Here is a 13,469-nt window from a genome sequence, read left to right on the forward strand (position 1 = left end):
GTGTGCATTGAAGTTTGAAATGTAATATCAGCCAGCTTTGGCTCTAAACAGTTAAGAATTTCTACAAATAATCTTGCATTCTTCAAGAATATGTGTTATAAATTTGAGTACTGTACTATAGACTCGAAGATGTCTTAGCTATATGTAGTTCTAAATTTCTGTATTTAAAATTTAATAGAAGTTTAAAGCTAAAAAATTTTAAAGTGTTGAAATATATTGTTAAAAAGGCAATATACCTTGAATACAACTTACGACCATTTCGAAGTGCGTATATTAGGTGTAGTATTATCTTTTTAACACTATGAAGTTTTAAACTTTATCAAATTTTTAATATTAAAAAACGTTATAAAGTGAATCAATATCAAGTGAAATATCTAAATTTCTCTTGCGAAAATTTTATTAAATTGACTTAAAACACATTATTCCCATATAATCTTCAAATGCTATTTCAGATGTTATTAAATGCCATTTCAGTTATACATTTTCCTCACTTATGTATTTTTTTCTTAATGCCCATAGAAACGTATAAATGAAGTTTTATTGTGTATATGTTACCGTTAAAACCCGAAATCCGTCAAAACCAGTTAGTTCAACTAGTAAAAACTAGTTCAAGTAAATGTAGGTAGATAGCGAGTTTTCAAAAGATCTAGAATCAGTGAAAGGTTAGGTTTGGTTTGTTTAGGTTTTTGTTTGGTAAAAGCCTAAACAAACCAAACCTAACCTGTCATTGATTCTAGATCTTATGAAAACTCGCTTTCTATCTATCTACACTTTTAAAACTAGTTTTTATTAGTTGAAACTGGTTTTGACAGATTTTTTAGTTTTAATGGTAACATATAAACCACTGTGCACTGGTTTGAATAGACACAAATACGAGTAAGTGAAGAAGAAAATTAACACCCTCCATCTGAAGCCATATTATTTTAGAACAATACACAATCACTCTAGGAACTTGTTTTAACGTATTTTTAAGTAAATTTAGAACCTACCTATTTTCGGATGGGACGCAATATTTCATTATGTCATTACACAGAGTGAAAAATAAGTGTGGAATATTGCTAATAACTTCTTAAATTTTAATTTTACAAAAAAAAAAAGTTTTATACAAAAGCTATTGGAGATAAACCATACAGTATGATACCGGTGTTCGAAAAAAGTTATTCAGGCATACAGGCCGTGGCAATAAACTTAATTTTTTTAATGGCAGTCTATATTAAAATGTACATATTCCGAATCACCATTAAATTTTACCTATGGATGAGTAGAAATTTTATCCATTCACCCATTTCATGTCTTTTAACTATTTATTAAACTTGTTTCATGGGCTTCGAACTTTAGACAAATAAGTATGTAAAATCATGTTGAGTAGGCCATAAAACTAAACAAAACACTATCACTAACCAAATGTTACAACTTACTTACTTACTGGCTTTTAAGGAACCCGCAGGTTCATTGCCGCCCTCACATAAGCCCGCCATTGGTCCCTATCCTGAGCAAAATTAATCCATTCTCTATCATCATATCCCACCTCCCTCAAATCCATTTTAATATTTTATCTTCCCATCTACGTCTCGGCCTCCCTAAAGGTCTTTTTCCCTCTGGCCTCCCAACTAACACTCTATATGCATTTCTGGATTCGCCCATACGTGCTGCATACCGTGTCCATCTCAAACGTCTGGATTTAATGTTCCTAATTATGTCAGGTGAAGAATACAATGCCTGCAGTTCTGTGTTGTGTAACTTTCTCCATTCTCATGTAACTTCATCCCTCTTAGCCCCAGATATTTTCCTAAGCACCTTATTCTCAGACACCCTTAATCTCTGTTCCTCTCTCAAAGTGAGAGTCCAAGTTTCACAACCATACAGAACAACCGGTAATATAACTGTTTTATAAATTCTTCTTCTTCTTCAGTCCCTTCTGCTGCTAAGCGTCGGGTTTGCCTCTCTCCGTCCATTTCATCCATTTTTCCCGGTCTCTACACATTTTAGAAATTCTAACTTTCAGATTTTTGGACAGTAGACTGGATGATAAAAGTTTCTGAACCGAATAATAACAGGCATTTCCCATATTTATTCTGTGTTTAATTTCCTTCCGAGTATCATTTATGTTTGTTACTGTTGCTCCCAGATATTTGAACTTCTCCACCTCCTCAAAAGATAAATTTCCAATTTTTATATTTCCATTTCGTACAATATTCTCGTCACGAGACATAATCATATACTTTGTCTTTTCGGGATTTACTTCCAAACCTATCTCTGTACTTGCTTCCAGTAAAATTCCCGTGTTTTCCCTAATCGTTTGTGGATTTTCTCGTAACATATTCACGTCATCCGCATAGACAAGCAGCTGATGTAACTCGTTCAATTCCAAACCCTCTCTGTTATCCTATAGATGCTCAAAATGAGGACCATTCATAGACTGGAACGTTGTTTGGCTGTGAATGGTAACAATCAAATTCCAGCTGGTCCGGAGCTGCACTCGGGCTTGGGTTAGATCCCCGTTTGGTCTGATTACCTGGCTGGGTTTTTTTTTTCGATGTTTTCCCCAACCATAAGGCAAATGTCAGGTCATCTATGGCGAATTCTCAGCCTCACCTCACTTCATCTCGCGAAAAAAATTGTAATCATGCAAAATTTTGACTTGTTCCACATCTTAAAGCTTCAAAGCTACTGTAAGATCTGTGGAATACAATGAATAAAATGAAATAACTTTCACCGATGCCATTTTTCTTCTAACTTGGTACAAGTGTGATTTGACAATTTATGAACCACAACTTGAACTCAGTTCACTTGAATTCAAACTACTTGATAAATGTGAATCCGATTTAAGTGACTATTCTGTATCGAAAAGAGAAAGGATTAGCAGCATAGTAGCAAAAGAAAGAGAACAGTTCATGAAGTCCCTAATTTCACTGTAATTTTTTGTTTCACTTTTTGTTATGTCACTTGTTATCAATCTCAGGACGTTTCCTCTCAGTTCAACCTTTTATGAAATTCATACAGGAATCATTGTAATCATCGAACAATTAATAGGTGTATACTAATTATTAAGAAACTAATGTTTGTTGTCTCTCTTCTCTAATTTACAAGTTCATTGTTAAAATTATAAGTACCTGGTTCTTTCAATTAATGTACAAGGTTGTCACAGTTTGAAAGCCATACAAAGCTTATGTATGAATGTATGAGTTGTTACAAAACATATATGTTCATAAATAAATCCTCATTTATGACTATTTGTTTTATGTTGTGACCTGGTTTAAAGTAAAAAATATACAGTGAATTTTCAGAAGTATGAGTTGTTACTAGTGAAACTACAAGTTACATAACCAGTTTTGTAGAACCTGACTAAAAAAATTTAAATTAAGACATCTGAGTATCTGCACATACAAGTTTTACATAACAACTTTCTGGATTATATAAATAACTACTTACATGTAATTGTAATGACACGAACTCTCTGTTACATTATGGTTTCAATGCATTTTGGGCGCAAATAGTCATAGCTGCTGAGGCGCCCTATAAAGCAATACTACTACAAGTACATTGAATTTGCTGTCTTTTGGAAATGAGAAATACTTTGAGTGACAGCATAGTCGAATAGATTCCATAAACAGGAGTTGTATGAACTATTTACGTTTTTCAAATTAAGTTATTAATTTAGTTTATTCAAATGCGATTTAGTAATACTTTCTGCTAATAATACAGGGTGTAATGAAAAAAGTGGGCAAATCTTCAGGTATCGATTCCTCATATGTGTATAAGAAAAAATGGTTATATCAACTTGGATTGAAATCTCCTTGGTTAGAATAGACCCCATACGGACTCGTACTGCACTTCTTTTTCAAGGTTATTTCATCGGCTTGCAGTCTCCTCTGCAGACCTCGTTCCAGATCGCAGCCACAATTGCACATTGTCGTTGTTCCTGCAATAACTCCTGTGTGCAAAATATGAAATTTTTCAGTAGGAAGAGAAAACACATTTATTCTTCTGTGGCAGTAGTGCATAGGAGATTGTGAATTCTTACATTTTCGAAAAAAAGAAAGAAATAGAATTACATATAGAAGATTTTATTATTTGCTGTATCACTATTTAAGTTATTTAATAGAGCAAAAATCTGAAAATCGATAAATATGTCACATAGGAGTTATTGCAGGAACAACAACGACATAAGGCATGGAGTTAAATGCTGACACTGGTGGCCTAACATATTTTTGGGAACAAAAGCCTAGAATCTATTTTATAGAGGCCTATTCCTTTTCTTAGTCCAGATATCGTTCGTTACACTAGTGCGTCTTCCCATTCTGAAGTTAAAATCTTAATAGAATCTATTATATGTGACAAACTACAATGGTCTGGTGATTTCACATTGAAGTCAGTATATCCCCTGAAGGCCTTAATGCACTTTCGCTTGTCTTCAAGATGGAAATGTTCATACAAGTTTGAAATGCATGTATCACTACAGGTTATATATGTTTGTATTCACAAGTCAAATCTTTCAACAGTCTCTTTTTTACCTGTCTACCATTTTGTATTACTAATGTTAGATTGTCAACAAGTAGGATGTTTGTGTGGGATTGATAAGCCTCTGCCATGCTTTTGTAAAATTGGCCAAGATGTATTTCAACTATCTTTGTCCTTTTGTGTAGCTCACTATCTTTGAAAACTTTTTGTTCTGAAGCAGAGAATTTCTCCTCAACATAAGATCCTGGCGAATGTACCATAGATTCAAATACCTTAAATACAGCACGCTTTTAAGCTTCTGGAATTGTTAGATCTCTCATAATAAGGCCATTACAGACTACTGCCATATTCTGAATGAAATCAACAGACATCATAATTTTAGCTAAACTAGATAGGTATTTAGATCTTTATTTAGAGTCTCTTTACTTATTACTGGAGGCTTCAGTCTTGAGGCGCTGTGTCATCAGGTTAGTAGGCGTGTTAGATATATCACGATGGTCTGTAAGCTTGAAATTAACAGATCACAACTATCCTTGAGGTGCCAGACCATGGTTTTCGATAAAAGAACAAATTTATAAGCATTTAAGCAAAGTATGAGATTCCAGCCGTTACTTTTTTTACAGATATCAAAGTCAAATGTTTTCAGACATCTTACATCCTCCATTTCAAAGTGTATTAAAGGCTAGTTGAACATAATGAATGTTTTCGAGTGTATTTTTTGCCTGTACAGTAACAGGGAGTTTTTATTTTAGACAGTACCACTTGCAAGACCCAACTTCATAATCAACCACCCATTAAAAAAAGTCGGGACATTTCCTGATTTTTAATATCATCTGCCACACTGTTGAAAAAGCAGGAAATGCCCAGAAAAATCTTGACATCTTATAACCCTGATATTTGTTAGTCACATAAAAGCCTCTGCTACTATGTGTGGGAGATGGTAGTTATTTTTCATAAAATTTTAATTCTTTTTACTCTGACTTCCAGTTCGATTTCTTCGTATTTACATTACAAAAATGTTCTTTTTTTATGCTGTATTAGTACTTGATGTCAGATATCTTAAAGCCTGAGTTCATGATTGAAGAAAAAACTTTACATTGTAGTGCATTTACATATACTATTAAAATTCTAGTGATTTTCTCTGTATTGAACATTTGGAGAAATTATAAAACGTCTGGAAAAGTTAAAAGAATTCTTAACTGTCCCCAGCTCTCTATGTTCTGTGAAAGTAATTGCTAGTCATTCGAAAATTACCTTATAAGCAAACTTTATTTATACGTAGTTTTGAGATGTGTGTAATTTAAATCATTCCACTTTAGTTACGTACAACCTAGGTTTGTGTGTAGTAACTATGATCACTTATGAGAATGTCACAACAAAGCTTTCTTTAATAATGTCTGCAGCTTTCTCTCCTATCATAATAACTGGAGCATTAGTATTGGAGTTTCCTAACACGGGGATTATGGATGCGTCTGCTACCCGGAGATTCTTGGTACCATGTACAAGCAGGTTTGCATCAACAACAGATGAAGTATCACTTCGGGGTCCCATCTTGCAAGTTCCACTGAAGTGATGGAGCGTCAGGGTAAGGTTCCTTGCTAAACAAATCCAGTACGGTTCTGTACCAAATTTTTCATGGGCACATTCTGGTGCCGGCGTAGTGTCTAATGCCATGCCCAAACCTTTGAACACTTTAGTATTGGATAAGTTCTTGTATATGAAATTGTAGGCATCAATAAGTACATTCAGATCATCCTCAACTTGGAAATAATGAGGAACTATAACAGGGTCGGAAAAGGGATTTGAATCAGTTATAGTAACGTAACCTCTGCTTTTTTGCATCATAACCCCAGGCTGAAACATAATACGATTGTACTGAGTATTTGGACTTTTGACTTCACCCGGAGCTTCTTTGGTTTTGTAAACTGGTGGTAGGAAAAATTGTATATCTGGATAGTCGATTTTTGGATCTGCATATCTGGATTTTATATAGAATGACACTTGTAGTGGACCCACCTGCGAGAGTGGCCCATCATTGTTTCTCATATATTCAGAAAACTCTCTTAGAATATTGAGACCATTGGAAATGGATTTCTGTTTGTCTCCTAAATTCAAAAGAATGCCGTTGCTAGTAGGATGGTCCTGCAGATTCTGACCAACTTGCAGGTCTTCAATCACTTCTATTCCTTTCTCAGTGAGGACACTTCGAGGACCAATTCCCGATAACATGAGTAGCTGTGGGGATTTAATGGCACCGGCACTCAAGATGATCTCCTTCTCAGCCCGAATTGTGTGTTTGCCCATATGCTTGAACTTCTCCCAGACGTACTCCACGCCTGTAGCTCTTTTCGTGATGGGATCCATCACGACTCTGACAACTCTCGCATTTGTTACTACAGTCAAATTCTTTCTTTTGCGGACAGGTGCCAAGAAAGCTTTGTTGCTGCTTAACCGACTGCCATTCTTCTGAGTGAATTGTGCAATAGTAACACCAGTTTGATTTCCGCCGTTGATATCGACTTGGTGGTAACCTAGCTCTTCCAGCGCATCCACGAGTGGCTGCACGTTCTTATCCTTGAACGCAAATCTCTGGACATTCAGAGGCCCACCCTTCGAATGGTACATCGTGTTTGCAGCAATGTCTTGGTCGGCATTATTTTCAGATTTCTTGAAGTACGGAAGCACATCATCAAAACCCCAGCCTTCGTTCCCTGAAATAATTAATGATCACAGTCAATGATTTTAATTTAAAAATGATTCCGGAGGAGTACCAGATTTATAAATGAACCCACTGGACTTGAGGCCAAGGTGCAATATTTGGGGGGGGGGGGGGCGCAAGAGGTACCTTTTCTATTACTATTACTAGGCATTATGGGAAATCAGCGGCCATTCGGACGTCATGCACGCTAAATTCTAACAGTGATTTGGAATACGGCTTGTGCAAATGTCGACTACATTGTTCGACTATTGATAATTCACCAAAACAGTTTTAGATTTTCACTTTTGTTTCTGTAACTCAATGCAGAATCCAACTACCGTTACCTGTTTGGAGACTCAGTATCTTGAGGCCAAGCTAAAGGAAAATGACACTGCTCTCCAGTCTAGACTCTGTTCTGGAATAGCATACTGGGAAGAATTGATAAACTAACAAAAACCTTCAGTGGTAAGCTCTTAATTTGTTAAAAAAAAAAAAAACAAAAACAATTCAGACTCTGCCGTTCTATTTGAAGAAAAAGAAAAAGGAGATGACTTTAAACAATTAGAGGAAGTGGTATTGAAACTTGTGGCTGTGAAACTCCAAGCCATTCAAGGATCCGTAAACGCAAAGTTTTCACTGATGAACGCTAACGAATAGAAGTAACACTTGACGACAGAACATTTCAGAACAGGTGTGTTCATCGGAATCATCTATTTACTTATTGCTAACTTAGGAGTCTTCCTAAGAGGCTTTTGGAACACTTGCAAAAGTTTTAATATTTTGTCATTGTTGACATTGCCTGAGGGAACAGCAGACAGAAATCTGGTGATCGAGGCAAACAAGTTTGTCAAGTGCTATCCAGAAGATATTGATGATATCATTTCAAGGGCTATGTTGAACTAGAAAGCCTGAAAACAGTATCAGATTCTATGTAAAGATTAATTTCTGATCCTACAGAATTTATCTGTTGCAGTAACAATGGTTATTAGAGGAGAAAAATTCGCTCCGGCGCCGGGGATCGAACCCGGGTCCTTGGTTCTACGTACCAGGTGCTCTAACCACTGAGCTACGCCGAAGTTCAATCTACAGCACCGGATCGAATCCCCCCTCCTCTAGTGTTTCTCCCTTTGTGGCCTGACTCCATGTTCGGCATATACTGTATGTTGACATATGTTAAGTCAACTGCCATTATATAAAGAGCGCTCTCAAATGAGTGACTTTAATGGCCGGGATAACCATTGTTACCATAACAGATAAATTCTGTAGGATCAGAAATAATCTTTACGTAGATTCTTCGCCAAGCAGTGCATATACTGTTGAATCCTGGCTGTTGTGTGCTGACATAATATCGTCGTGTGAATGCAAGAACTAGGTAACTTAATTTTTCATATTTTGTGACATTGCCTATTTACTTATTTATTGCACTAAGAAATATGTCTCGTTTTCTTTTACCTATTTGTTATATTGGAAAATAGATGTCACTGGTATCGTTCAATCAGTTATCAAGTTCTTGCATTACATTTTGTGCGATTTTTTTATGCTATAAAAGAGGTAACTAAAAAACGCCAATTTCGAGTTACCTAGTTCTTGCATTCACACGACGATATATAAGCCCGGCTGCGTATTAGACAGTTTAGAGAACCTTCAATTTGTGTAGTTGTGTCATTGGTAAGTGGTGTCTGGATTGTGCCAGAGCAAGAAAATGTTTTTCTACTTTGCTGATGTAAGTTTCTAGCCGTTTTATTTTTGTATTAATGATGTACTAGTGACTCATATCTTGTATTTGTTATATATAGGCTCCGTATTCCAGCTACCTAAAGACTGAAGTTAAAGACACATTGGGTATATAGTACGCCGAACACAGGTATTGCAACGAATAAGGATGTAAACAAACAGGTCGTCGCTGCGTGTTCGTGGAGTACAGTCAACTCCCGACATTCTGAAGCTATGTTAGTAAACACATGCTTGAGCCGTGATGTTCATTTTCGTCGTGATCTTTGCAGTGAATAATAACGTGCATTCGTAAGTTATGGAACTTGAACATATGCGGATGTCACTTGAAATGATTTTATATTGCAGGAAATTCTTTCAATAGCACATGACGTTATTGGTGCATGGTGTAGTACAAAATATTCCTACGGTCTGATATTTTTTCGTGTTTCATTAGGATATTGCATATGTCGCTCATCACTGAAAACCCACTAATTTTCTATGCACTTTTCTAGAAATTCCCAAAATGTAGAGTATTTAATCTATTAATTGGGATGTTGGCAGTGAACATCATGATGGGCTACACAAATCCATGCTAAACGTCGAATTAATATTTTCATAATTTTCAAATTTTCTTGTTACTGGTTATGGATTACGTTCGACTTTCTGCGCCTTTTGGTATTGCAGTGTCTTTCAGTGCACTGTTTTAGTCACTTTTACGTTTATTTTACACAATTTATATGTAATGTTGTCTATGTTGACAGCGAAAATATTAGTTAAAATATCCTCAACTATGTCCTGCAATATTACAGGCTTGAGCGTCTTACTTACAGCATTTTACTCTGCAATTACCTTCAATCAGCCACAAAGATGTAGTTATTTAAATAATACAACTATAAGAAGCAGTGATCGATAAGACTACCCATCATGACTGCGTCCCGGTTTTGACTTTCTAGAGCAGTGATGTCAAAGCAAGCGTATTTTTCTGACCTTGACGTCGTGCGCGGGCAGCAAGCGCTAAGTATGGAAAGAGGAAGGGTTGTGTGTATGAATAAGCAACCTGTTAGATTAAGAAAACAGTGGTGCACAAACCTCAAACGGAACGTGAAATTTTATGTCGTTATTTTATATGGCTTCTTTCTGTTTAATATTATCTATATTGTCTGTAAAACAAAAGTACTAACACTGATTTATTAATATTGCACTTGTGTTTTAAATCTTAATAACATAATAGAGAGTTAAGAAAGAATATTCACTTAAATTCCATAGTAGTATAATATTATAATGTATTAAGTGGATGAAACAAATCATTCATAAAGAAAGTGATATTCCAAAGAACGAGATTGAGTATGACATGATAAGTTGGAATTTATATTGATGATATCTTTAGCCTTACAAAAGTAATCAATAAACTAATCAAAACAATATTACAGTACAAAGCAAAGTTACCTAGGTACTGTATCTGTTTTAAGTGTAACTAATATTACCTAACAAAATTCTTATCGCATTATGCTTTTAAGGTGATATTTGTGAGCAACTTCCTGTCATCAGAATATTAAATTATTTTCTCGAAATCTGCTGAAGCTATTGAGCTGACATTTTTACAACACATGGGCACGTATCTTTTGCTTATGATGTAACAGTAGTTGCTTTGTTAATTCATTTCCTTACAAACAATTTCCATGCGAATATTTTCAAAATTTTCAATACACTATCTTCAATAATACGTATATACGGTATATTAGATTTACGAAAACATTCTGTAAGGCTACTAAATAAATAGGCCTATACCTGAAAATTTCACTTTTCTATACGAAAAGTTGAGAAAATATTTCTTTTGAATAAAAAATCAAACGTGTGAAAAATGAGCATTAAAATTAAAACTTACATTCTTAGAATGCACTTATACTTCTCAGGCAAATCTAAAAATTAACATGGATACAGTTTTAATAAGTTCTCTTCCCTTTATCTATTGAATCAGTGCTGGCCATCCCTGAATATAGCTCGACCAAGCGGCATATACCACCTCTTTCGTCTGTCTCTTTCCTTTCCGCTGTAAAGCGCTCAGGCTCTCCTGGGCTCTAAAGCGCTTGCTCCTGTGGACATCAATTGACATATCTGTTCTAGAGGAAGATGGCAGAGAATGCGTAACTATTTTGTATACGAACATACATGTACCTGCACTGTGACGTCACACATATTTCGAATCAGGCAACCTCGTTGCAGTTTATAGGTAGCTGGAATACGAAGCCTAGTTATGTATCTGTTTTTTTTTTAACCGTGGCGCTACAGCCCGTGAAGGGCCTAGACCGACCAGCCGGCTGCTGGCCTCACGCCCACATGCCGAAGCAGAGGTGGACGATCATCCAACCAGAATGGAGGTATCGTGTGGTTAGCACGATGATCCTCCCAGCCGTTATAGCTGGTATTCGCAACCGGATTTCGCTACCTATCGTAGCTCCCCAAGTGCATCACGATGCTGGGTGGGCACCGGTCCCATACACTGGCCGAAATTTCGTGAGAAAATTTCTTCCCCCATGAGGACTCGAACCAGCGCGCATTCCGTAACGCGAGTCCTAGGCGGGATGCCTTAGACCTCGACGCCACTGCGCGGGGACAGTTATGTATCTGTAGTGCTCGGGAAAAGTGACACAAGTCAGTTTTCACAAACGTTCTTTGATAATTTATTGACAACTTACGGAACATCTGCTTGCTTGGAAAAAAATATATAGGTATTCCTCCCATTACAATAATTCATACAGAAAAAAATCAAATCGACATAAACGAGTGTAAGTTGTCAATAAATTATCAGAAAAGACTTTTGAAAACTGACTTATGTCACTTTTCCCAAGCACTGCAGATATGTTATTTTAACTTACGTATTTTATTGCACTGTGAAAGCTAAAACCACGTTGTGTATCAAATCAAAATGGCGATACAAGCTTTCATTTCTTAATGGTGGCTGTAGGACAAAGTGGAAGGGGCAAAGTGAAATGGAAATGAAATATTTTTTTAAGCCACGGTTTTCTATAAAATGAATGCAAATTGCAATCGAGGAGCGTTTTTGCTAAACTCGATAGATGCACAAAACTACTTTTCTCACAAAACGAGTTTTATTGTATACACAGTTTAGGTTATGCGAAGGATATATTTCTAATCATCCTCTACGCAAGGTATGAACCGAGTTATTAAAAATCTGACTGCATAGGGTGATACTACTTACTTACTGGCTTTTAAGGAACCCGGAGGTTCATTGCCGTCCTCACATAAGCCCGCCATTGGTCCCTATCCTGAGCTAGATTAATCCATTCTCTATCATCATATCCCACCTCCCTCAAATCCATTTTAATATTATCCTCCCACCTACGTCTCGGTCTCCCTAAAGGTCTTTTTCCCTCCGGCCTCCCAACTAACAACTCTATATGCATTTCTGGATTCGCCCATACGTGCTACATGCCCTGCCCATCTCAAACGTCTGGATTTAATGTTCCTAATTATGTCAGGTGAAGAATACAATGCGTGCAGTTCTGCGTTGTGTAACTTTCTCCAGTCTCCTGTAACTTCATCCCTCTTAGCCCCAAATATTTTCCTAAGCACCTTATTCTCAAACACCCTTAACCTATGTTCCTCTCTCAAAGTGAGAGTCCAAGTTTCACAACCATAAAGAACAACCGGAATATAACTGTTTTATAAATTCTAACTTTCAAATTTTTTGGATGATAAAAGTTTCTCAACCGAATAATAACACGCATTTCCCATATTTATTCTGTGTTTAATTTCCTCCCGAGTATCATTTATATTTGTTACTCTTGCTCCCAGATATTTGAACTTCTCCACCTCTTCAAAAGATAAATTTCCAATGTTTATATTTCCATTTCGTACAATATTCTCGTCACGAGACATAATCATATACTTTGTCTTTTCGGGATTTACTTCCAAACCTATCTCTTTACTTGCTTCCAGTAAAATTCCCGTGTTTTCCCTAATCGTTTGTGGATTTTCTCCTAACATGTACACGTCATCCGCATAGACAAGCAGCTGATGTAACCCGTTCAATTCCAAACCCTCTCTTATCCTGTACTTTCCTAATGGCATACTCTAGAGCAAAGTTAAAAAGTAAAGGTGATAGTGCATCTCCTTGCTTTAGCCCACAGTGAATTGGAAATGCATCTGACAGAAACTGACCTGTACGAACTCTGCTATACGTTTCACTGAGACACATTTTAATTAATCGAACTAGTTTCTTGGGAATACCAAATTCAATAAGAATATCATATAAAATTGCTCTCTTAATCGAGTCATATGCCTTTTTGAAATCTATGAATAACTGATGCACTGTACCCTTATCATAGGGTGATACGGAAGCTAAACATCATATGATTGTGATATATAACTCATTTTCGCAAAATTTTGCTTCTATCGAGTTTAGCAAAAACGCTCCTCAATTTAACTTAATAAGTAATGGTAGGCCTACATTTCATATCCGCAATTCATTTTACATATTTATGGTTTTTTACTTGGTTATTTAACGACGCTGTGTCAACTGCGGTGTTATTTACTTCTAAATACAGTAGAACCCCTATTTAACATTGATCAGGTT

General features: G+C 36.2%; 2 protein-coding genes across 3 annotated transcripts in view; one reads left to right on the forward strand and one right to left on the reverse strand.

Annotated features, from left to right (window-relative positions):
- The window catches only part of Sirt7 (sirtuin 7), a 50,074-nt gene extending 46,841 nt beyond the window's left edge, over positions 1-3,233 (forward strand). For both annotated transcript variants that reach the window (XM_069829247.1, XM_069829248.1), the window contains one exon: positions 1-3,233. This exon is cut by the window's left edge. The gene's annotated coding sequence lies outside the window, so the exon portion shown is untranslated.
- The window catches only part of LOC138701893 (glucose dehydrogenase [FAD, quinone]-like), a 43,679-nt gene continuing 33,115 nt past the window's right edge, over positions 2,906-13,469 (reverse strand). Inside the window, exon 4 of the mRNA XM_069829249.1 lies at positions 2,906-7,172. Within this exon, the coding sequence (XP_069685350.1) occupies positions 5,821-7,172 (1,352 nt within the window). The 3' untranslated portion in view covers positions 2,906-5,820. The remainder of the gene's footprint in view (positions 7,173-13,469) is intronic.

The sequence above is a fragment of the Periplaneta americana genome, chromosome 6 (genome assembly GCF_040183065.1).
Source record: "Periplaneta americana isolate PAMFEO1 chromosome 6, P.americana_PAMFEO1_priV1, whole genome shotgun sequence".
NCBI lineage: Eukaryota > Metazoa > Arthropoda > Insecta > Blattodea > Blattidae > Periplaneta > Periplaneta americana.